Below are 24469 nucleotides of genomic sequence, written 5' to 3' on the forward strand. Positions count from 1 at the left end.
CAGGGGGAGCTTTGGTTAAGCATCAATTGGTAGGCCTTGTTTCTCCCAGGCTTATTTGTAACAAGAATTTCTGGCAAGGAGAATTCGATGGATTCTAATCTCTGTGGCTGGTGGTTTAAAGATTAAACAGTTCCTTAGTTGTAGAATCACATTTCAAATGCTCAGTAATGATATATAGCTAGTGGCTACTGTATTGGAGTATTTGAATATTTCTATCATCTTAGAATGTGCTATTAGACAGCCATGATGTACACTATAGCTGAAGCTATAAGGGTGGAGGTGATCTGCTGAGTGTTGGAGAGAATCCAAGGACAGAACGATTGAGAAGTCCTCCCATTAAGAGAATGCTAGACTCAGGTAAAGGGGTGAGGAGTCAAGTTGTAATCCCAGCACTTGCAAATTAGGAGGATTGTGAGTTTGGAGATCAGCCTGGGCTGCAGAATGAGATCCTGTCCAAATGAGAAGGAAGAAAAAATAAAGAAGAAGAGAAACTATGAGGATTATGTCCTAGGGGTCAAAGGAAGGGCGTTTTCAGAAATGGAATATTGGGAATCAGTATACAGCTTTAAACATTAAGGTACAAGTTGATGATGATGCAGAGCAGTGTTGTAACAGAGCCCTAGGAGTTAACATTTTGTCCAGAAATTAATCTTTTTAAATCTTAACTCCCTACAGGAAACAACATGCTGAGAGTGGGAGTGAAAGTAGCCAACTCCACAAGTGGTGCCAGGAGAGACTTACCTCACTGTTCCAGAACTGGGGTCACAACTAAGTCTATATAAGCACATTTCCCGGCTTTTGGTTCAGGTCTTCTATAAATTGTGATGCCACCATGGGCAAGGCAGGCACAGACTGAGAATTTTTCTGTCTCTAGTTCTGGCCCAAACTGCACATTCATTTTCCCGTTGTGTAGACTGTGTCATTTTCTTTCAATGCTGGTGTGTTAAGAACCCAGAGCTAGGCCTCAAGTAACCATTACTTGGGACAGGATGGCTTCCCAGGCCAGTCTCCATCATGGGGCATAACCTTTGTTGAGTTCTCCACATGACCAAAGTCTGTTTCCCAGTAATTCAGACGTCTTCACATGACTGTTGTTCTTTCAGGAACAGACTTTTTTTTTTGGCCAGTCCTGGGCCTTGGACTCAGGGCCTGAGCACTGTCCCTGGCTTCTTTTTGCTCAAGGCTAGCACTCTACCACTTGAGCCACAGTGCCACTTCTTTCTATATATGTGGTGCTCAGGAATCGAACCTAGGGCTTCATGTATATGAGGCAAGCACTCTTGCCACTAGGCCATATTCCCAGCCCAGGAACAAATTCTCTTTACTCAAGATACACACACACACACACACACACACACACACACACACACACACACACACACAATGTCAGTTTATTAATCTGTCAGATGCACTCATTCGCCTAACTGGTGCATTTTTCTTTCATTCTGAAGTCTTGCTTAAAAGGAAGGCAAATTTTTAGTTAGATTACTTTATAAGTATAGAATGAAAAATGTATAGATTTCCTGAAATTTCTCCACTGGTCCACCTTGAGACCTCATCAAGGGTTATCTTTGTCCAAGAGTTGGCTTCTTGAGCCCTTTTATTTTAAATATTTCCTTGACTGTTAAGCTTTTTCTTTCCTTCTCCCAAAAGAATATAAGGATATTCTGTGTTTATCAGACTATAATCCCAATACTGTTCTTTCTGGTTCAATTTTGATGGGTTCCAAGTTCCTTATCAAATCCTATAGGGCCTTTTTGATTGCTCATCTTCTTCTTCAGCACCCTTGCCTTTGTTTACCTTTATCTATCAACCAGTTTAACTTTTAGAGGGCCATCTTACTTCCAAGTTTCTGAGGGGTAACTTGATTGGAACTGTAGAATAAGCTATTCCTATGTCAAACAGAATGAAGATCCAGTGTGAAGCCATGAGACTTGACAAATTAACAAGGTCACTGGAGGAAACAGGTCTGGGAGGATATTGAAGTGAGAAATAAGTAAATGGAGACAAGCTCGCCTCCTTGGTCTGGCTTGTCTGAGCAGGAAAGGTGACATAAAGTAATAAGTCCTGTGTAATGATGCAGTAGGTATTGTGGAACCATCCAGAACCATTTGAGGGGAAGCTGACCTAATGCAGATGCTCAAAAAGAGTCAAAGAATACTTATGGAAGAGAAAACGAAAGGGGCAAATTAGAAGAAGCAGAAGTCGGAGAAAACCATGCCTTTGTGGATGCAAAGCAGAAAGCAAGGACTTGAAAATAGGAGTGGGTGGGGAAGTAGAAAGTCAAAATCCCCCAAAGACATCAGTGTAGTCTTCATTCTGGAACTACATTTCCCAGAGAGCCAAGCGCACCCATGAGCGGAAATGACGTCAGACGCGAGCCGCGACCTTTGAAGGAAAAAGGGAAGTGCTCAGACGTCGCGGAGTGGAGGAGCGGAGTTAAGTCGGTGAGGGGCGCGGCGGGTCCTAGCAGTGGCCGCGGGCGCCGCGGGGCGCGTTTCGTCACAAGGCGGCGGCCGGGGCGCTGGGGCGCTGGGTGGGCAGTGGGCTGGAAGGCGGGCGGCCTCGGCCACCCGGTAATCGCATTTTTCCCGGCGTCTCGTCTGCAGAGGGAGCATCATGTCCGCGGAAGTCCCTGAGGCGGCCTCGGCAGAGGAGCAGAAGGTGAGCGGGAGCGGGAGCGGGTCTGGGCGCTGCAGGAACCCGCCAGAACCCGCCTGTGCGCGGGAGACTGGGCTGTACGCGGGATCGGGCCTGGGGGCAAGAACCGACTTGTGCGCGGGAGCGGGCCTGGGAGCCCCGGGAGCGGGAACTGGCCTGGGAGCGGGCGCGGGCGCGGGCCGCGCGAGAACTGGAAGGCGGGCCCCTGGCCCGGGGCAGCCCGCCCGCCCGCCCGCCCGCCACCGCCGCTACGGGCCACGAGCGCCAAGGTGCTGCGAGTTTGAATGCTATCGTTGGTTTTCTCCTGAAACGTGGCGGGGAGGCTGCGCTTTGGAAGTGGGGTGGGGCCACTTCAGTAGCCGCCGGAACCGGGGTTCCGGTGTCCCGCGTGCCGGCCGACTTTCCCCAGGACCCCACCCCCTACCCCTTTCTCGCTGGAAGTTGTCCTTTGGCTCGGAAGCGCGCCACGGCCTCTCATGGTCCGCTGGCGGAGATTAGATCAGGATTTCCCTTCCAACGCGCGTAGGCCGAGTCGGTGCCTTAAATATTTGGGGGCTTCATGTTCCCCACCTGTAAAGTTATGGTGGTAGTACCCATACTTGTATTCCCCAACCCCCTTCTAAGTGAGTAATGTATAGTGTGCCCCCCCCTCCCTTGCTTAAAAAAATAATAGCTGGTGGGGTTCGTTCCCATGTATTGTTTTGATTAAAACTCCAAAGATTGGTGGTGGGATATTTTGTTGTGGGTTTTTTTTAAGTGTTCTTAGTTTTTGGTAGTGTTGGGTGGTGTTTGTACCCGATGCCTTGCTAGGCAGGTGCTCTACCATTTGAGCCACGCTTCAGATAGGGTCATGCTTTTTGCCCTGGACGGCCACGGGGTGTAATCCTACCTAACTACCTCCTCCCTTGTAGCTAAGATGACAGATTAGTACCACCACAGCCGCTCCGTTTGTTGAAGTCTCATGACTCTTTAGCCATGTTGGTCTCAAACTGGTATTTTCCCTGAGCTCCATCTGTAGTAGCTATAATGACAGATTTGGGGCCCTTCCTCCTCCCACCCCTGTTTTTTACCTAATTCAGTTGATCAGGGTTTTTGTGCAAATGGAAATATTTTGTAAACTCATTTGTAGTGGTGCCAGGAATAACAATATCATTTAAGATTAATAATAAGCCTTTATGTTATGAGAATTTCTGCTGTTTTGCCTTCTTCAGTACGTCACTAAGGAATGAGTAAAATCCTTGATAACTTATTTTTTCAATGAGTGGAAGTGCCCAACGATTATTCTTAGAAATTAAACTACTGGATTATTGTAAATGGGATTTAGTGTAACAGTTGTACTTTGTAAGAGTTTATGTATAAGGTTGCACCCACTCCCTAACTAGGTTGGGAATTGTGCTCTAAATCCATTGTATTAAGATCTCAACTTTGTTAACTTTTTGAGTAAAGTATATTACTTGTAAGCGAACTGAAGAAAGGCAAGAAAAGAGCAGTAATGTTGTAATTGTCCAAATTACCAATTATCTGGAAATGTTCCAGTGAAAATTATTTGCTTTTTTTTTTATGCTTTGTAGAAACAAAGACTTGAGATAGGGTCTTGCCATGTAGTCCAGGTTGACCTTTTATTTTTTTAATTTATGTTCTTTTATTTTTGGTTGGTTGTGGGGCTTGAACTCGGGGCCTGAGCACTGTCCCTGAGCTCTTTTTCCTCAAGGCTAGCCTCTACTACTTGGAGCAACAGCTCCATTCAGGTTGACATTTTAACTGACAGTTCCTGGCACTTCACTTATCCTTTACCCTTCCAATGCTGGGATTTTAGGTATAGTCCACTACACCAGTCTAGAAAGAAGGACTATTGAAACAAAAACAAGACAAGCCATACAGTTTAATGATTACACTCTTAACAATAATCTGAAATATCTCTTGTTTATTTTGTTAAAATTACTTATTGTATTTGTTGCTTATTGTTGAAGTTCATTATTGCTTGGAATTTAAGAACTCAGAAAACAAATCCATTTCTATAATGTCTTGCCTTAAACACTGAACTCTTTTTTTTTTTTTTGGCCAGTCCTGGGCCTTGGACTCAGGGCCTGAGCACTGTCCCTGGCTTCTTCCCGCTCAAGGCTAGCACTCTGCCACTTGAGCCACAGCGCCGCTTCTGGCCGTTTTTCTGTATATGTGGTGCTGGGGAATCGAACCTAGGGCCTCGTGTATCCGAGGCAGGCACTCTTGCCACTAGGCTATATCCCCAGCCCAAAACACTGAACTCTTAACTCAGTTTTGACTTAGTACACCATTGTGCACTAAGTATTTTTCTTTGATAAGGTTTTTTAGTAGATTACCAAACTGGAGTATTGACTTCTAGAATGTAAGCGCTTTTAATTGGAACAGCTTAGTGTGATTCTTAAGAATTGAGGGTGGCTTTAGTGTTTTCTCTTAATGAGTATGTACATTAAACATATATTTCAAGTCCCTTGGTTTTAGCTACTGTTATTAATACCAGCCAGAGTGTGTTGGGACTATAAAATCCTTTCATGAGTTAAAACTTCTGTTGGGGTTCAGTGCCTGGGCACTGTCCTTCCCTGGGAGGGAAATGTGCAAAGTCACTTACATGTTCTAGGAGTCAAATCACCTGTTTCTTCCATTTGGAAGAACAGATAAGTGGCCTAAAAAAATTGGGTTACTGTCTGAGTACCTATTTAACCTTTTAATTAAAGCCAAAGTATTCAACTTCATGGTTTTATGGCTGGTTAGCCATTGACTCAAAAACAGGTAAACAGCTGGGTTCTTCATGGATTAAGAGCCAAGGAACTGTTTTCTGTACCAACTTAAAATGAGACCCCTGGTTGTTATTTGGGGGAAAATATCAAATATATTAACATAAAATGTGCAAGTTCCTATCTTTTATCTAAAACTAAAATTGTATATAGATAAAACCAGTCTAAGCCATTGTGGTTGGTGTTTCGATGAAACTAAATTCCAATGTGTTGGAATTGTAGTAGGAACTATTAGAAAGCCTTTGTGAGTATGGTAGAACTGAAAGTGCAAGACCAAAGCACTGGAAAGTTTTTCTTCTAAGAAACCTCATGTATCTGTCATTTTTTGCCGGGGAAGGGAGTGGTACTGGGATTTTGAGCTCGAGGCCTCTGCTGGCTATCTACTATTAAGCTACATCTCCAGACTGTCCCCTGTTGCCAAAGTACTATTCTAATACAAACACAGTGCTAGCTAGTACTGCAGTGAAGAGTGGCATAGGCTTTAATAACACAGTAAACCTTAGCTTAGACCCATTTAAAATCTGAACAAGATAAGTGAATATATGTGATGGCTTTTAAGTTGTTAGAGGATCTCAGCAAGTTTTCTAGAAATTGTTATATTTGTCAAACTAAAAGACCCTAAAGCAGAGCTCTCAAGTGAAATATTTCTGTTAAAAGTTACACTTGGTATCTTTATGCATGATGGAAGAGGTCTTAGACATTTGCCACATAGCAAAGTACAAACCTTCACTCCTGCTGCTTCTGCTCCAGATTGTTTGGGAGGCAGCCTGGGACTATGAGATAGTGCGGGGTTAGGTATCTATCAGGAGGACTGAAATTGGCTCTGCTACTCTCTGGCTAGGTGACCTTGGACAAATCCTAGTTATGGGTAAGTTTATCTGTCAAAGGATGAACTCCAACCTCTTCAGCTTAGAGTTCAAGCTCCTTGTGTCACATTCCATGCCTCCTTCCAGAACCCCTCTTTTGCCCACATGGTCCTGCATGCCTCCTTCCAGAACCCCTCTTTTGCCCACATGGTTCTGGTCCTGCCAAGGTCTGTGCTTCCTCTACCAGGACACAAAACCATTTTGCCCAAGTGTGTGTCTTAAGTGCTACAAGCCTTTGCCTCCCCTGCAGTGTGTAGCACAGAGTCCTCTTTAAAGCATATATGTCTTTGGTTGGATAGATTGGTCCCATGTCACAGAAAACTGAAAGCAGATGAAACAAAAATCCAGCTGGGTGCTGGTGGCTCACACTTGTAATCCTAGCAGCTTAGGAGGCTGAGATCTGAGGATTGTAGTTCAGCAGCCCAGACAGAAAAGTCCCCATGAGACTCTTACCTCCAATAAACTACTCAAAAAAAGCCTGAAGTGGCACTGTGGCTCAAGTGGTAGAGAGCTAGCCTCTGGCACACAGAGGCTTAGAGATACCACCCAGGCCCTGAGTTCAAGCCCCAGGACCCCCCCTTCTCCCCCAAAAAAGGGCAAAGGATGCATTGTCTTCCTCAAAGGAAGTCCTACACATGAACTTCTGCCTATGTCTTGATGGCTAGACTTTAGTCACAAGGTCATAACTAGCTAGAGGTGAGGTTGGACAATATAGCTTGTAATTTGCCATATTGCTAAACTTGTTAGGGAAAGGGAGAATAATATTGGCATGCATGTTACAGTAATGTGCTATCTTATAAGATGTGCATATATGACATGTATCACCTAGTGTTTTAGCTGTTTTAATTTATGTAAGCACATAATATTTGATAACAAAATTGCCTAATGATGCACTTCTTCATACATACCCCATCATAAGCTGCATGACTACTTTTTTTTTTTTTCCCCCCAGTCCTGGCGCTTGAACTCAAGGCCTGAGCACTGTCTACCACTTGAGAGCCACAGCGTCCCTTCTGGCTTTTTCTATATATATGTGATGCTGAGGAATGGAGGCCATATTCCCAGCCCTATTTCTGTTACAGCATTTAATAGTGAATGTAAAGTGCTTTTTTCCCAGGTTTGAAAAAAATCACCATTAATAACTGGCATTTTGTTTTTCTGGGGGGGGGTTTTGTTTGGTTGTTTTGGTGGTACTTGGTGCTTGAATTCAGGGCCTGAAGCTTGCTCTGTCACCTGTGTCAGCTGTGTCTGGTTCCTTTAGAGATAGTCTCATTTCCTGTCCAGACATGTGCTTGGACCTCTATCGGACTTTTGAGGCTTCCTTTCCTGGCTAGGTGACAGCTCTGTAGCATACCCAGCTGCTTTTCTGTTGAGATGGAGTCTCAGAGACTTTTCTGCTTTGGGCCTTCTCACATTGTGTAGGTGATCAGGCATGCCTCAGATTGTCTAGCTGCAGGTTGGGCAGGGATCTCTAGAACTTTTCTGTCTGGGCTGGCCTCGAACAGTGATGATCCTCCTGTTCTCATTCTTACAAGAAGTTAGGAAATCAGGCGTGCATCACAAGCAACTGGCTCCCAGCTTGGGGCTATTTTGATATGCTATTTCTGGTCACTAGAAAGTTTAAGCATCTTTTCTTTTTCTTCTTTTTCTTTTCCCGTGTGTATACACAGCCAACTTGCTTCTCAAAAGTCTTTTCTGTGGCAAAGGCCAGGAATTGTTTAAATACTTATCTTAGTTATCTTAGCAGTGTGCGCTGCACATTAGCAGTTTGGTAGGTTTGCTTCTGTTGTGTGCCTAAGGTTTCAGGACTTTCCAACTTCTATTCCTGAACCTGTTATGTTTTATTATTACCGGAAATGTTGTTAAAGTAAGTTAATGGTAAATTTGTCAAGTCTACAGAAAGTTTCTTCATCTTATGGAAATAATTGACTTACATCATGTTTGTTCATTCAGTAGATTTTTATTGAACCTTCACTAAATACCATGCTGTATAAACAGTAAGGACTTAAACAAGTAATTTCTTTTTTTGGCGGGGGGGGGGTGTTGTCAGTCGTCCAGCCTGAACTTGGGGCCTGGGTGCTGTCCTTGAGCTCTTGCTCAAAGCTAGTGCTCTACCACTTTGGGCCACAGCACCACTTCCAGGTTTTGTGGTGGTTAATTGGAGGTAAGAGCCTCACAGACTGGCCCAGCTGGCGTTGAACCTGTATCCTTATATCTCAGCTTCCTGAGTAGCTTGGATTACAGGAGTGAGGCACCTGTGCCTGGCTAAAAGTAATCTGTAAAGTGATACAATATTAGTACCTTTCTGGCAATATCTCTGTTGGCTTTCATTAGTTCCTTGAACTTACTTGTCCTTCAGTTCAACAGTGAACGTAATTTTGCTCAGCAGTTGTAGAGAGCTTGCTTAGAATGGTCACAATTTTGCTGGAGCTATATAGTTTCTGTTGAAGACTGAAGAATGCTTATAATTTAGGTAGAATTATCCTCCATCTACTGCAGAACACAAAATAATCCTTAATTTTCTGAAGGCTTTTTTTTTTTAAGATGTGTGTATGTGCTGATAATTGAATGATGGGCCTCCGCATGTGCTAGGCAATTGCTCTTGCCTCCATTCTTATGAATGACTTTATAAAGCCTATATATTTATAATTTATACTCCACTAACAGAAAAGAGTTACAAAAGAATATTATTTTGGAGCAGGTGTTTCTGTAAAATAATATTCTTGGGTTGTAGCCTGGCTCAGTGATAAAGTGCTTGCCTAGCATGTGTGAAACCCTGGGTCCAATTCCCAGCCCTACCAAAAATAAAGAAGTAAAATACTATTTTAAGTTTTTTTGAATTTTGTTTTAAAACATCATGAGTATCTGCGGTTGTTTAGATAAGCCTGAGCTTCTGTTTTCTCACGTTGTAACCTATATCCAAAAGTTCAAAATCGTAACCATGCTCTGCCTTCTCGCTCTCTGTGTTACTTTCTAAACAAATGGTATTCCAGCCCTACTTCTAAAATGTAGAAATCCTGTAACACAAAGGCTTCTTGGAGATTTGAATTTCAGAAGTTAGTTTTATAGCCAGTTATGGTGGTTCGTTCACACCTGTAATCCTAGCTATTCAGCAAATGAGATCCAGAGGATCACCATTCTAAGCCAGCCCAGCATAAAGTTGGTGGTGAAACTCTCCCCATCCCAATCAAGAAGGGACCAGGCATGTTGGCACATGCCTGCCAGCCCAGCTACAAAGGATCTCTGTCAGGCTAGCCCAGGCATATGTGAGAGATTCTGTTTGCAAACCTAAAGCAAAAAGGGTTCCTGCCTAGCAACCATAAGGCCTTGAGCCCAAACCCCAGTACTGCCACCCCAAAACTTCTAAAGCTTCTCTTTCCCTTTGATTATCCTCTGTTTATTTTTGTCTTCACTAATTTCTGTTTCTTGTTTTCTCCATTTTCTTTGGGTTTCTTCCTTTGTTCCAAGTCCCTTCATTCGACTCCTTGCTCCTGGGATCAAACAGGTATTCATGTATGCTAGGTAATGCTCTACCACTGAGCTACAATCTTCCCTAGCCCTCGTTAAGTGGAATGCACATGTCGTTGACTTTCAACTTCTTTCAGTACAAACCATTAAGTGATATTTCTGTATCCTACATGTTTTCATATGTAGGGAGTTTTTACTATTAGTTAATTTTTTTTTTTTTGGCTAGTCCTGGGCCGTGAACTCAGGGCCTGAGCACTGTCCCTGGCTTCTTTTTTGCTCAAGGCTAGCACTCTACCACTTGAACCACAGCGCCACTTCTGGCCATTTTCTGTATATGTGGTGCTGAGGAATCGAACCCAGGGCCTCATGTATACGAGGCAAGCACTCTTGCCACTAGGCCATATTCCCAGCCCCAAAATGGTAAAGCATTCTGTTTGTTTGTTTGTTTGTTTGTTTTTGCCAGTTCTGGGCCTTGGACTTAAGGCCTGAGCACTGTCCTTGGCTTCTTTTTGCTCAAGGCTAGCACTCTGCCACTTGAGCCACAGTAGTTAATTCTTGTTTTGGGGTTTTTTTTTTGGCCTGAGCACTGTCCCTGGCTTCTTTTTGCTCAAAGCTAGCACTCTGCCACTTAAGCCACAGTGCCACTTCTGGCCGTTTTCTGTATATGTGGTGCTGGGGAATCGAACCCAGGGCCTCATGTATACGAGGCAGGCACTCTTGCCATTAGGCCATATCCCCAGCCCAGTAGTTAATTCTTAAGTATTTTAAATTACTATGATTTATTTAACCGTGAATTGTGTGTTTAATTTCCAGGTGTTGGGAACTTATTTATGATCCACTTTCACCTAATGAATTGGAGTCATAGATTGTGGACTGAAAGAAAATTAGTGAGGTGGACTTGCCTCATAGCCCATTTAGTCAGTTTATCAGGCCATTTATGGCTATTGTGATTGATATTTTAGGATTTGATCTACCCATGCTACTACCTTTCCTTCTTTCCAGTTAATATATAGATGTTTCCTGTCTGCTAAACGAGCTGTGATCTCCCTGTCCCATCATCATACTCTCAATTCTCTCCATTCTGACCTGTGTGGCTTACTAGGTAAGCACTGGGTTGTGTCTACAGCTCCTGTTTTGTGGAACTGGAATTTGAACTCATGCTTGCCAATCCAGTGTTCTACTGTTGAGCCATGCCTCCAGCTCAACCTCTGGGCCTTTTTAATATTCTTCCCTTTTCTGTTGCTTCCCCTTACTGCCATTGACTTACTTTTTCCATCTCACTCTACTACTAGTTTGGGAGTTTGGTTGTTAGGCTTTGATTGGCTTCCCTTAAAATATTGTGTATCCTTAATTAAACAATGTTAAATAAATATAAATGCCTCTAAATGATGCACAGAACATTAAAATGGAATATTGTACTGTTGTATAGTATTCCTGGTGTCTGTCTGTCTGTCTCTGTCTTTCTCTGTCTGTCTCTGTCTCTCTCTTTCTCTTTCTCTTTCTCTCTCTGTTTCCTTTGGCAAGGAATCCAGGGTCTCATGCACATTCTCTGTCACTGAGTCACACTCCACTGTCCTTTTTTTGAACTACATAGGATAGTAGCTCAAATATTGACTTGCCTGTATACATGCATACATATGTACCTTATAAGCCAGTTCTTTTTTTGCCAGTTCTGGGCCTTGGACTCAGGGTCTGAGCACTGTCCCTGGCTTCCCTTTGCTCAAGGCTAGCACACTGACACTTGAGCCACAGCGCCACTTCTGGCCTTTTCTATATATGTGGTGCTGGGGAATCGAACCCAGGGCTTCATGTGTAGGAGGCAAGCACTCTTGCCACTAGGCCATATTCCCAGCCCTATAAGCCAGTTCTTTGCTATTTCCTTCTCAGACCTTTTGGAAATTTGTTTACATTCTAGCTAAAGCAAATATTTAGCAGTCTTTGGTGTCTAGAAACATAAAAACACCAAATCCTGAGTTTTGCTTTCTATTTTTGAACGAGACTAGAGAGATAAATTGATTATTTTACTTGATTTTATTTATCCTCCATGAAGAGACAGGAGCAGAAACCACTTAGCATATATTAACCAGGAAGGAAATGACTGGGGAATTCAATTACAGGTTATTAGAAGAGATGGAAGAACTGAAGTGGGAAAGGTAATGTTTTCTAGAGAGGTGAAGGATTTCTTTGACTTAGCCTAAACAGAGCCGTGAGTGTGGCTGGTGTAAGAGCCCAGATCATCTTGAGTTACTACTACCTTGCAGTAAGTCACAGGGGTACTTGCCAGGTGCAGGGTGGAGTCCGCCTGACACCTTTTCATCTGGTGGGGATGTCATTGGCAGGACCTAATGGGAGCTCAGTCTAGGAAGAGAAGGGGGAACGGGTCAAATGCCATGGACACAACACAGCCCCCCCCCCCCCAACCCTTCACCTGTTTTCATAACTGCAGCTGCCAACATGTCAGTGTTGAGGCAATCAAACTTGCCAATCAATAAGGGTCTGTCCACATCTGCAAAAGGTTAAGAATGGTTTATAAGAAGTATTGTAGGAATCTTGTAGATCTACGTTGAATGTCATATTATCTTTTCCCTCTTGGGGTTAAGTACAACTAAAAATCTAAATATAGGTAGAAAGTTTTTAGCAGAGATCTACCTACTATTATGCTCTTTTTTCCCAGTACTGGAGTTTGACTCCGTCTCACCTCTGTTAGGCAGGTGCTCTACCACTGGAGCCACAAATCCCCAGACTTGTTTTGTTTTGCTTTGCTTTGCTTTGCTTTGAGATGGCAGGTCAGGACATCCTGGGTTCAATTGTTATCCTGCTTCACTTTGAGTAAATGAGATTACATGTGTGAGTCACTGTGTTTGGCTGGACTTGATCATTTTTCTAGAAAATGTTCTAAACCTAACTGCTATTTCAGCCATAAGTACTGTTTTGCCTAAGATTTTTTGTTGTTATTTTTCCTGTTCTGAGGCTTAACTCAAGGCTTCCTGGCCCTGGCCCTGCACTTCCTTGCTCAAGGCTAGCACTGTACCACTAGAGCTACAGCTCCACTTCCAGCTTTTTGGTGGTTAATTAGAGATAAGAATCTCAGGATCTGGGCTGGGAATTTGGCCTACTGGCAAGACTGCTTGCCTCATATACATGAAGCCCTGGGTTCAATTCCCTAGCACCACATATATAGAAAACGGCCAGAAGTGGCGCTGTGGCTCAAGTGGCAGAGTGCTAGCCTTGAGCAAAAAGAAGTCAAGGACAATACGGAGTCCAAGGCCCAGGACTGCCAAAAAAAAAAGAAGAATCTCAGGAACTGAGATAAGGCAGATGAGAATCTGTGGGTTGGCTTCAAACTGTGAATCCCTGATTTTTACCCTCATGAGTTGCTAGAATTATAGGCATGAGCCACGGACACCCAGCTGCCCAAGCACCTTTTTTTTTCTGGTGCCAGTCTTGAGGCTTGAATTCAGGGCCTGGGCACTGCCCCTGAGCTTTGCTCAAGGCTAGCACTCTACCACTTGAGCCACCAGCACCTGGCTTTTTAAAAATTAGCACCAATTATCTGTACAAGGGAATTACATTTTGATATGTCCATATATGCATACAACTTCTTTCCCCTTATATGAAATGAGAGAAGTCTCTGGGAAGGAGGGAAATTGTTGCCTACATATTAAAATGCTTAAGAAATATCCTGTAGATTTAAGAAACTCTTGTTCCAAGTCAAAGTAAGAAGTGAAGAGCTCTCATTTTCTATGCCTGAGCCAAGCTGATTTTGTGCAGTTGTAGATCTTTAATAACATCCGATTGCTTGAAGGTGCTAGGAGGTTGACTACAAATCAACTTCCAGTCCTTTTAAAACTAGCTAAGTGTATGAGGTAACCCAAGAGAAGGCCCTTCCTTCCAATTCCTCTTCTAAATGGCAACACTAGGAACACTGCTGATGGGCTGAGGTAGAGGTGTGTATGAAGAAGCAACTGAGTCAGTGATCCTGGCCTCATCCACCTTCCTAAACTGTTAGAGAGTTCAGTTGCTGTAATTTCTTTGGCTTTTGTGAGTAGTAAAGCATAGTCATGCTATCTGACATGCGGATTAGGTTCTTAAAAGGAAGGTGGAAAACATTCGTAACTAAAATCACTCTTGAGGAACTCCTAAAGAGGGAACAATACTCCACCATCCATTCTCACTAGGACAGGCAGTCCCTTTATTGTCTGGTACATACAGCTAGGATGCTTATCACTGACAGAGGTAGCAAGCTTCTGCTATATTGCCTCATTTTTTTAAGCACGTCAGTGATAGACCACAAGTTATTCTCACACACTGAAGCATATGTGAGCATTGGGACAAAAGTGGACATGCAGTCTTACATTGCTTCCCGTATACCTGAACTCTCTGAGGAAATTACTCTCTTCATTTTTCATTTATTTATTATGTGCGTGTGTGCGTGCATGCGTGCATGCGTGTGTGTGTAACTGAGAATTGACTTTAGGGCCTCATACTTACTATCTGAGCCATGCTTCCAGACCAAGGCACACCCTTCTTAGATGCAGTGACTCAACAGAATTAAAGTCTCATAATTGAATTTTTTGTAAATCCTTTGAGTGAATGATGTGACCACTGTAAAGAGCGTGGTAATCATTATAGATGTGTGAAGCTGCAGCATAAAAGAGTACAAGCCTAGTACCAAGTGGTTCATATCTCTAATCCTAGCTACTCAGGAGACTCTTGTCTTTAACCAGCAAAAAGCAGGAAGTGAAGCTGTGGCTCAAGTGATATAATAACAGCCTAGAGTGAAAAATGCCAAGTGAGAGCATGAAGTCCTCTTAAGTTTAAGCCCACTCCTGGCACATACATGAAAGAAAAAAGAGTAAGTAGAACACTTGAAGCAGAACAGAAGCCTGGGCCCTACAGAAAACAAAATGTATTTTGACACAGCAGGGTCTTTTTGGTCAAAAGCCTTCAAGACATAAGAAGGGTATAACAGCACACAAAGGAGCTATTCCAAGGTGAGGAAAGTAGTGACAATTCATAAAGTGAATAAAACTGGTTATAAAACATGTAAGAAGTAATTCTGAGGAAAATCTATGCCAAAAATGTGGGCTGCTATTTTTTCAATTCCTAGATAAATTATTTACTTGCTATATAAAAATAGTTGGTTTGACATTTATGGACTTAGGATTTCTACTTTTGATTATGCATATATTTGCTGGAAGAATTGAAATGTGCAGGGGTCTGAATTTGTTGATGTGACATGCAGAAGCAAGTCCATTAGCTAGATACTGCCTTGCCAGCTGGTCCACTTAACCATCAGAGAACAGCTTTGTTTCAGTTCGTCGTCTTGTGCAAGACTTGCCATGAAGTGATACATCCTAATGCACTTTGAAAGAGTGGAGACTAAATCAAGACAGTAAAAACAAATAGGTTCAAGATTGACGGGAGGAGCCTGGCGCTGGTGGCTCACACCTTTCTGTAATCCTAGTTACTCAAGAGGCTGAGATCTGGGGTTTGCAGTTACAGATGTGAGTCACCAGCACTTGGCAGAAAAAATATTTTCAGACTTTAAAGAATGCAACCTAGGGCTGGGAATATGGCCTAGTGGCAAGAGTGCTTGCCTCATATACACGAAGCCCTGGGTTCGATTCCCCAGCACATGTATAGAAAAATGGCCAGAAGTGGCGCTGTGGCTCAAGTGGTAGAGTGCTAGCCTTGAGCAAAAAGAAGCCAGGGACAGTGCTCAGGCCCTGAGTCCAAGCCCCAGGACTGGCAAAAAAAAAAAAAGAATGCAATCTTCAAGAAGTGGTACTGTGGTTCAAAGTGGTAGAGTGCTAGGGGCTGGGGATATAGCCTAGTGGCAAGAGTGCCTGCCTCGGATACACGAGGCCCTAGGTTCGATTCCCCGGCACCACATATACAGAAAACGGCCAGAAGCGGCGCTGTGGCTCAAGAGGCAGAGTGCTAGCCTTGAGCGGGAAGAAGCCAGGGACAGTGCTCAGGCCCTGAGTCCAAGGCCCAGGACTGGCCAAAAAAAAAAAAAAAAAAAAAAGTGGTAGAGTGCTAGTCCTGAGCTATAGAGATCAGGGGCAGCGCCTAGGCCCAGAGTTTAAACCCCATGACCAACAAAAAAAGAAAAAAAAAGAATACAACCTTCAACATGAAGTTAGTTGGTGTTTTTTATTTTAGTGCCGGTCCCCGGGCTTGAACTCTGCCTGGGCACTGTCACTGAGCTTCTTTTCTTTTGCTCAAGGCCAGCACTCTACCACTGGAGCCACTTCTGGCCTTTTCTGTTTATGAGGTACTGAGGAATCGAACCCAGGGCTTCATTCATGCATGGTAGGCAATCACTGTATCACTAAGCCACATTCCCAGCCCAAACATGAAGATTTTAAACAAGGGAGGAAATTATGCAATAAAATAAATACATGCAGCCGCTTTTTATTTTTTAATGGCTTGCTTTTTTCTTTTTGGCAGTGCTGGGGATCACACCCAGAGGTTTTTTCCTTTGCATATGCTAAGCTAAGTAAGTGCTTTTCCACTCAGCTACAACCCCAACCCAGATGGGAGGAATAATGAAAATTTGTCTCTTTCACAAATATTAAGGTCATCTGTATTTATTCAGGAAAAATATGCAAAGAAATACACTGATGTTAATTCCAGTAAAGAATTTTAGGATTCCTACATAAATTTTGGACAGATAAGAAATTGAAAAGATCTTTTAGATTTTTAACAGGACAATCTCTAAATATAGACAAAGAACTGAAGAGTTCCATAGAAGGTGACTAACTATAAATGTATTCTACATAACGGGAAAGTAATGGCAAGGAAGACTTCAGAGCTGAGCTATCCTGATATTTTTATCCAGTGTGTGGGGTGTTGTACATGCATCACAGCTATAATAGAGCTGTCACATGGGACATTTGAAAAACAAGACAGACGGCTTAAAGGCTTCTGGGTTTCATTTCTTAGTTGGATGCTGCGTGCCCTGGGATCAACCAAAATCAGAAACCAGAAATTGAAAAGTGAATTATATTAAATAATTTTTGTAGAGAGGTAATTTGTTTGAAATTATTTCAGGAAATGGAAGATAAAGTGACTAGTCCAGAGAAAGCTGAAGAAGCAAAGTTAAAAGCAAGATATCCTCACCTGGGACAAAAGCCTGGAGGCTCAGATTTTTTAAGGAAACGATTACAGAAAGGGGTGAGTTGCATGTAACCTGCAAATAAATGTTCAGCCCTGTGAACTCAGTGTGCCGTTAGAGATGTAAAATTAATGCATATTTCACTGTACTTAATGGTGTGTGTGTGTATGAAGTTATTTTTTTAATGTTTTTACGGTGTTCATTTCATAAATGTGAACAGAGTCTTTAAATTATTCCAAACGTAGCATAATACAAATAGGACCCATGTGCCAGTATTTAGATTTAATCTTTGTAAGAAAGTAAATGTAGATTTAATTAAAGCCTACCCTGTGTTTCATTTATAATGCTTTATTCTGAAAGCAACAGCTTTCCAGAAAGTGTAATTTATCTTGCCACCTGTATTTTTAAACTTTGCCTATTTAAAAGGTGATTCCTACTGCCATGTAAAGGCTTAAAATATTTATTTGGTTGAAATGATCACTTGTAACACCACAGTTTACTGTCTTCTTTAGGTCATGTGTTTACAGTCAGCATTACTTTAACACAATTTACATGTTGTCATTTTAGTAGCCCAAATTACTGGAAACATTTTTTTCCCCCAAATCTTCCCGTGCCTTTCTGTAAAGAAGAAGAAATTATTAATGAGAAGAGGTGCTGTGTGTTTATTCCCTTTCTCTTGTTCATTCATTTAAAAGAAAAAAATAAAATAGGGCTCCATTTTCAGCTTAAGCACATGTAAATTACTAACTGTAGAAGGAGCAAAAAAGATGAAGTATACATTTGGAAGAAGGTGCAAATCCTGTTTCTTCTTAAATTCACTGGAACCTGCTGCTTTCATAGGAAAATAAGTCTACGGTGGAGCAAGTGTGCACTCCATAGTTACACATGGGCTGCTTTCCAAATCAGAATTCCAGAAGAAAAGAATATTTTAACAAGTGATGTTCATGTGTTAGAAAGTAAAACACTATTCTTTACTATTACATAAAATAACATTCACAGCTTTGAAGTAACAAGATAAGCAAAATTATACTAAAAATATAAAACTATAAAATTTCACCCAGTTAGGCATTAGTACCAAAAAAATGAATAACTTTGGGCTGGGGATATGGTCTAGTGGCAAGAGTGCTTGCCTCGTATACATGAGGCCCTGGGTTCGATTCCCCAGCACCACATATACAGAAAATGGCCAGAAGTGGCGCTGTGGCTCAAGTGGCAGAGTGCTAGCCTTGAGCAAGAAGAAGCCAGGGACAGTGCTCAGGCCCTGAGTCCAAGCCCCAGGACTGGCCAAAAAAAAAAAAAAAAAAAGAATAACTTTTAGATGTGCAAGAAAACCATTACAGTACCCTAGTTAAAGGGTTTAAACAGAGGAAATATTATTAAACACAAAAGTGTCTATCCGTGTTAGTAATCAGTGAATTGGAAATTACAGAATAAAAGACATATAGTTAAATTAGGAAAATACTTTTGGTGAGGTTGGAATTGAATGAAATTAGTATGCTCTTTGTTTTGGGTAAACAAAATTTCTCTTTGGAAAGTGGTATTAAGATTCATAAGAATGCCTACATTCTTTGAATAAATAATCTCTTATGAATTAATCTAAGGGTACAATTCAATAAAAGGAAAAAGTGTTGTTTGTTTTTGCCAGTGCTGGGGCTTCAACTCAGGACCTGGCACTGTCCCTGAGCTTCTTTTGCTCAAGGTTAGCATTCTACCACTTGCCACAACACCACTTCTGGCCATTTCTGCTTATTATGTGGTACTGAGGAATTGAACCCAGGGCTTCATGTCTGCTGGGCAAGCACTCTACAGCTAAGGCACATTCCCAGCCTGGAAAAGGTGTTTTAGGTTTGAATGTTTGCCTGTATCTTTAACTGTTACTAGAAGCAGAGGAATATTTAAGTAAGTTGTTGTGAGCAAGTAAAACAGAATATTAAGTGTATTCTAAGGCAATGTATAAAGATCATAATATAAAGGATAAATAGAAAAACAGAGGACTATGTTAATTATGAATTTAGCTATGTAGACAACAAATACCAAGTCTAGTTTTAAATCAGTACTATCTTCAGGTCAAAATTACTCTACAGTATCTTCAAGTTGTTATTAAGATGCCCTTGGAAATAAACAAAACTCCAATTGAGCCAAGAAGTGACTTTATGAGTGGTTTTGTATTGTAGCAAACAGTCGCTGAATAAATGTGTATTGGTAAAATGAAGATTTGACTTTTTTTTTTTTTTTTTTTTTTAGTCTAAATCACAGGCTTCTGGGTTTTGGCTTTCCTGTCACAGGAGTACTCAAACTTGGCAAGTTAGCTTTTAACATCTTTAGTTTCTCATTCAAGAGGGATGGATTCAAATTTCTAATTGTCTCAGGTCCTCCTTTTGACGTTGATATTATGAAGTCAACGTTATCTAACATGATATTCGCCTCTCACCAATACGACCATGTGCATTGTGGCCATGTAGACCACTCACCCACCAGTCCTGTCTAGTATGTTTTCCTGTATGTGTGGAGTTTGTGAAGTCCACTGAGGACACACTTGTAAGAAACACAGCTTTAAAGCTAAGTGTTATTACTTTAGGTGATCAGTGTTGGGCAGCTGTGAATACCAATTCACACTTCTAAATTTGAGTGAGAGGAAGCTTTTCTAAGGTTTGTATCCAGAATATGGGTTTTAAGTTATAGTGTTTTTATTTTATTTAGAAACATAAAACAATGAGAAAATTTTAGAGGCAGTTAATATCCACTAGACCATGTTGGATTCTAGTGTGATAAACATCAGTTGAGTTATATCTCCTGTCTTCCGCTGACATCTTTGTTATTTCATGGTCTCTGCTGAAACACTGTACAGCACCTGCTGTCTTTAGTACTTAGTAACCTGTTCTCTTTGTCAAGCATTGACAATAAATCTCAATTCATCTCTAGCCACAATAATGGAATTGAATTCTTCCCCCTAAGTAGGATAGGCTAATCTGCAGAGAAGCGATCCCATTATGATGAATTTTTGCTTACAATAAAATAGTTGTCACTGGAAGCTAAATTCATTACATCAGGGAGATCTGCCTAAAATTTGCACTCTGTTACATTTCCCACTTGGTACTTTTGACAGTAAGAAATTTGTCAGGCTGGTGTGTCCTCCTCCAGATGCCTCTAAACTGAGAAGCAGCTCTTTAATATACAGTGCATTTGAGTTCTCTCTCTCTCTCTTTTTTTTTTTTTTTTGGCCAGTCCTGGGCCTTGGACTTAGGGCCTGGGCACTGTCCCTGGCTTCTTTTTGCTCAAGGCTAGCACTCTACCACTTGAGCCACAGTGCCACTTCTGGCCTTTTGTATATAAGTGGTGCTGAGGAATCAAACCCAGGGCTTCATGTATACAAGGCAAGCACTCTTGCTTCTAGGCCATATTCCCAGCCCGCCTCCTGTCTTATTTTAAAAGACACAGAAATGGAGCCACAGCATTCTCAGCAGGGCCTGACCCCCAAGTTCATTGTTACTGTTCCATAGTATTATACCCTGTGGGGACCCATGAAAAGACCAGATGTGGCCCATCCTAGTGTAGCCCCTAGAGAGGAACAACTGTTGAGATAACCACTCAAAGATCTTATGCTCAGCCGAGTTCCTAGCTACTGGATTTTACTTCATGATGTGTCTCTGAAGTCTTTTGAGAGAATTTTAATCGCGTTTACTCTTGGTTCAGGCCATCATTTCTCTTTTATTTCCTTTATGGCTGGCTAACTTCAGACTGAGATTGCAGTCCCCTCCTTTAGGCACTTAGGGCCTTGTATTGTTTTGACAGAATAGATGATGGATTCACTTGATCACTGATTGTCCTTTGTCTTTGTATCTCTTTCAACTGTTACACTGTGCCTCATGGATAATAGGCATTTAACAAAATAGTCAAAGTCCAGAACAGTTTTGATTAACTTATTAAGGCTAATCTTTCTTTAGCTGTCATAATTTGTATTTTATTGATAAACAGCTACCTTATTGCTTTTTCCAAATAAAAAGAATCATAGTTGTACTTAGCACCTTGTTAAAAAAAAACAAAACACGGAAGAAGTGTAATGGGGTAGGGAAGTGCATTTAAGTCAGTTAATTTCTAGTTAAGTCTATTTCTTCCATTATCTTAGCATTTATATTTATATATATATATATATATATTTTTTTTTTTTTTTTGGCCAGTCCTGAGCACTGTCCCTGGCTTTTTTTTGCTCAAGGCTAGCACTCTGCCACTTGAGCCACAGCGCCACTTCTGGCCATTTTCTATATATGTGGTGCTGGGGAATCGAACCGAGAGCTTCATGTGTAGGAGGCAAGCGCTCTTGCCACTAGGCCATATTCCCAGCCCCAGCATTTATATTTTTATCTCATTTTTTCTTTGAGCTGCCCTTGCTTGAATAAGTGATTTTAATTCTTGCAGAAATGTTATTCCTAGTATCAACAACTAAACAGGATTAAGGGGGTGAGTGGCACATCCTTAAATGCAAGTTGATGAAGTACATGTTTTTATTTTTTTAATCATGTAAGCAAGAATTTTTACCAGGTAGTTGCTGTTTAGAAGTGAAGACTTATAATTTTTTTTCTGGGTCCAGTATACTTTATTCCCAGGTAGCTTGAAAGGTCAGTCTTTTAAGGGTTTTGTATTAGAGCCAGCACAGGTCCAGTAAGCCCAGAGATGGTGTCCTCGCCTGACATCTCAGGCTTATGTTTGAACTCCTTACAGAGGTGTGAGCAGTTTTATCTAACTAATGTTCTGTTGAGATTTGCTCAGACCAGCTCATTTCCTACTGTCAGTATAAGGTCAGGTCTACCTCTTAACTCAGTCAGATGCTTCATGGAGGACTTTTAAACTCTAACCTAGTGTTTGTGTTTTACTTACAGCAAAAATATTTTGATTCTGGAGATTACAACATGGCTAAAGCAAAGATGAAGAACAAGCAACTGCCCACTGCAGCTCCAGATAAGACAGAGGTCACTGGGGACCACATTCCCACTCCACAGGACCTTCCTCAGCGGAAACCATCCCTCGTGGCTAGCAAGCTGGCTGGCTGATTAAAAGAGCTGAACTGCATGAATCTTCTAATTCCCATTATTTCTCGTTAATATGTTACTTATCCACTTCTGTTTCCTTTCATTCACCAAGTCTTTTGAGACTGACAGCTTTGCAGGTAGCGGTAGTGTGTGCTGCTATTGTAAGGGAACTATTCCTGTGTAGAGGTTTTGACTAGCTTAACAGTGCACTGATGAGAGGGACATGTTAGAGCAACCTAAGTAATCTACTTGAAAATAATTGTATATATTACCTAACTTCTAAAGTAGAACTGGTTCCAACAAGTAACAAAGCAAGTTGTACCATTTTAATGTTCTGGCTTTCTTTCTCCTTCATCTTAATTATTGCTTCGTATGCTAACTCATGTTTAATATGACCTCCATTGTGTTGATTTCTTTCGTATTTTCCTTCTGGATTTTGTAAAATGAAAGCTTAAGACCACAAGTTGGAAGAAAAGTCACATAACTCAAACACAAGCTGATGGGGCTCCAAAAGATTGGAATAACTGCTTAAACTTGAATAGCCTTCATCCTGTCTCAGCATTCACAGTAGAATCTCCCTTGGGCAATATTTGTCCATTCCGGTGTAACGTGTGGCTTCAGTGCTTAGCAGCTGTTGGTGAAGCTCGTCCCCGGTTTTGTGGCGTTACATACAACCCTTTCATTGTGGAACATGTGAATGAAGTGCGCATGTGCAGTGACTGTTGCATTCACTTTTGTGCCATTTTTGTAAATACAATAGTTTTGCACAACCTTTCACAAATGTCTGTGTTAATTTCACATATTAGAAAGTAGATAATGTGCCAACCAGAAGCACAAGAGTTCCTTAAAAAAAAATGTCCTTACAGCTTTTGTATAATAAGAATAGTTTACAATTTGGGGCTTATAGAATACCAAACTGAATTTGTGGCTCGGTCTGCCATAGGATTAAGCTTTTTCATTTGCTATTAATATCCATGACTTTCAGTGGCCTTGTGCAAATATGGTATGTTGCTTAAGCATATCTTTTGTCCTGTGCAGAAAAAATCATTTTGAAATTTTCAATTCATATAATTTATATAAACTTTTTTTAATGTAAGCTTGTCACTTCCACATTCAACTCTGGGGACACTAAAGGGCTTGCACATTACGCCACCTCACCCCCCCCCCCACCACCCCTACTCCCCCCACCCCCCGTTTTCTTTACTCTTAGTGTTGGGCTGTTTCCTTTATGTGAAAGCATAAGTGGACACTGTATTTTATAACAATAATGATGTTTTCTTTCTAACTTCTCAGTTAATCACTCTTAATCCCATATTGCTAATAGTTGACAGTTTAAGTAAAAGGAATTTTTTTTTTCTTTTTGCAATGCTGGGGGGGTCAAGCTCAGTACCTTCCACTTGCTAGGCAAGCAGTCTATCACTGAGCTACAGCCTCAGTTCTATAGAAACTATACAGTTAAGTGTAGTTATGAAGATGCACAGGAAACCATCAGGGGAAGCATTCTAAAAGAATTAGGCCTGGGCTGGGATGTAGCTCAGTGGCAAAGCGCTTGCCTAGCAAGTGCAACGTCCTGGGTTCGATCCCCAGTACCAAAAAAGAAAACACAAAAAAAATACAGTTAAAAAATAAATAAATAAAAAAATAAAAGAATTAGGCCTGTGACAATTTACATGGTAGATAAAAATCATTCATATTAAAGCATTTTGATAATTGCTTCTGTTGTCATTTTAATAAAATACCAATTTACTTTTATTGGTGGTTTCTCTAGTGAAAACTGTACCAGACTTTATTGGGACAAATTCTCTCAGCACCCTTCTCTCAGGTTTGGTGCTGTAGCTTGATAATAAGGGTTGGCAGCCTGGATAGTAGTGTTTTTTCATTTTGACTTGCACAACACCCCCACTCTCTCCTGCCCCGATTTGGGATCCAGGCATCTTTCTTAGGTCCATTTGTATAACCTGCTTTCCTGTGATCCCACACAACACTAGATAGTGCATTGAATTAAGCACCTGTGCTCAATGGCTGGTCATCCTGCTCCAACCATCTCCAAAACAGTACTGTGCTCATTTGTAATTCTATGGCTTAATTATAAATATATTTGTAATAAAAGAACAAGTAGGTTATTCTGCCATATAGTGTATAACACTATAGGATTGATTTAGGAATTTTAAAGAACCTTCAGAGTAGAATTCCTATTATCTCTAGTTGGGTATTTCCCCCCATGAATATTTTCTTCAGACAAAGATTTATCTGAAAGATCAGAAAAACCATGTTTTCTAACCGTAAGAGGACTTGCATAGTTTATGACAAGTGACTTGGTATCTACTTGAGTTTTAATTTGTAAAATGCAGTGCTAATTAATCTACCTCAAAGCTGGCTGAGGGTTTGTGAAAAAAGTGCCCCAAATCAAAGTCTGTAGGTTGTCTCTATTAAAAGTAAATTTCCTCATTAAGCCAACCTGCCTTCTATAAAGTCACAGTGCTTAAAAAAAACTCAGGATTTTCCATTAGGAAAGACCTGTTACAGACTTTAAAGTGTAATTGTTTAGCC

General features: G+C 41.3%; 1 protein-coding gene across 1 annotated transcript; it reads left to right on the forward strand.

Annotated features, from left to right (window-relative positions):
* Positions 1-2386: 2386 nt before the first annotated feature.
* Positions 2387-23015, forward strand: Arpp19 (cAMP regulated phosphoprotein 19). The gene is made up of 4 exons (XM_048332168.1): positions 2387-2447; positions 2610-2664; positions 16829-16951; positions 21770-23015. Exons 2-4 carry the CDS (start codon positions 2620-2622, stop codon positions 21938-21940), a joined length of 339 nt encoding a protein of 112 aa, XP_048188125.1. The 5' UTR covers positions 2387-2447; positions 2610-2619; the 3' UTR covers positions 21941-23015.
* The last annotated feature ends 1454 nt before the right edge of the window (positions 23016-24469 follow it).

Source organism: Perognathus longimembris, chromosome 23 (assembly GCF_023159225.1).
Source record: "Perognathus longimembris pacificus isolate PPM17 chromosome 23, ASM2315922v1, whole genome shotgun sequence".
In the NCBI taxonomy this organism is placed as follows: Eukaryota; Metazoa; Chordata; class Mammalia; order Rodentia; family Heteromyidae; genus Perognathus; species Perognathus longimembris.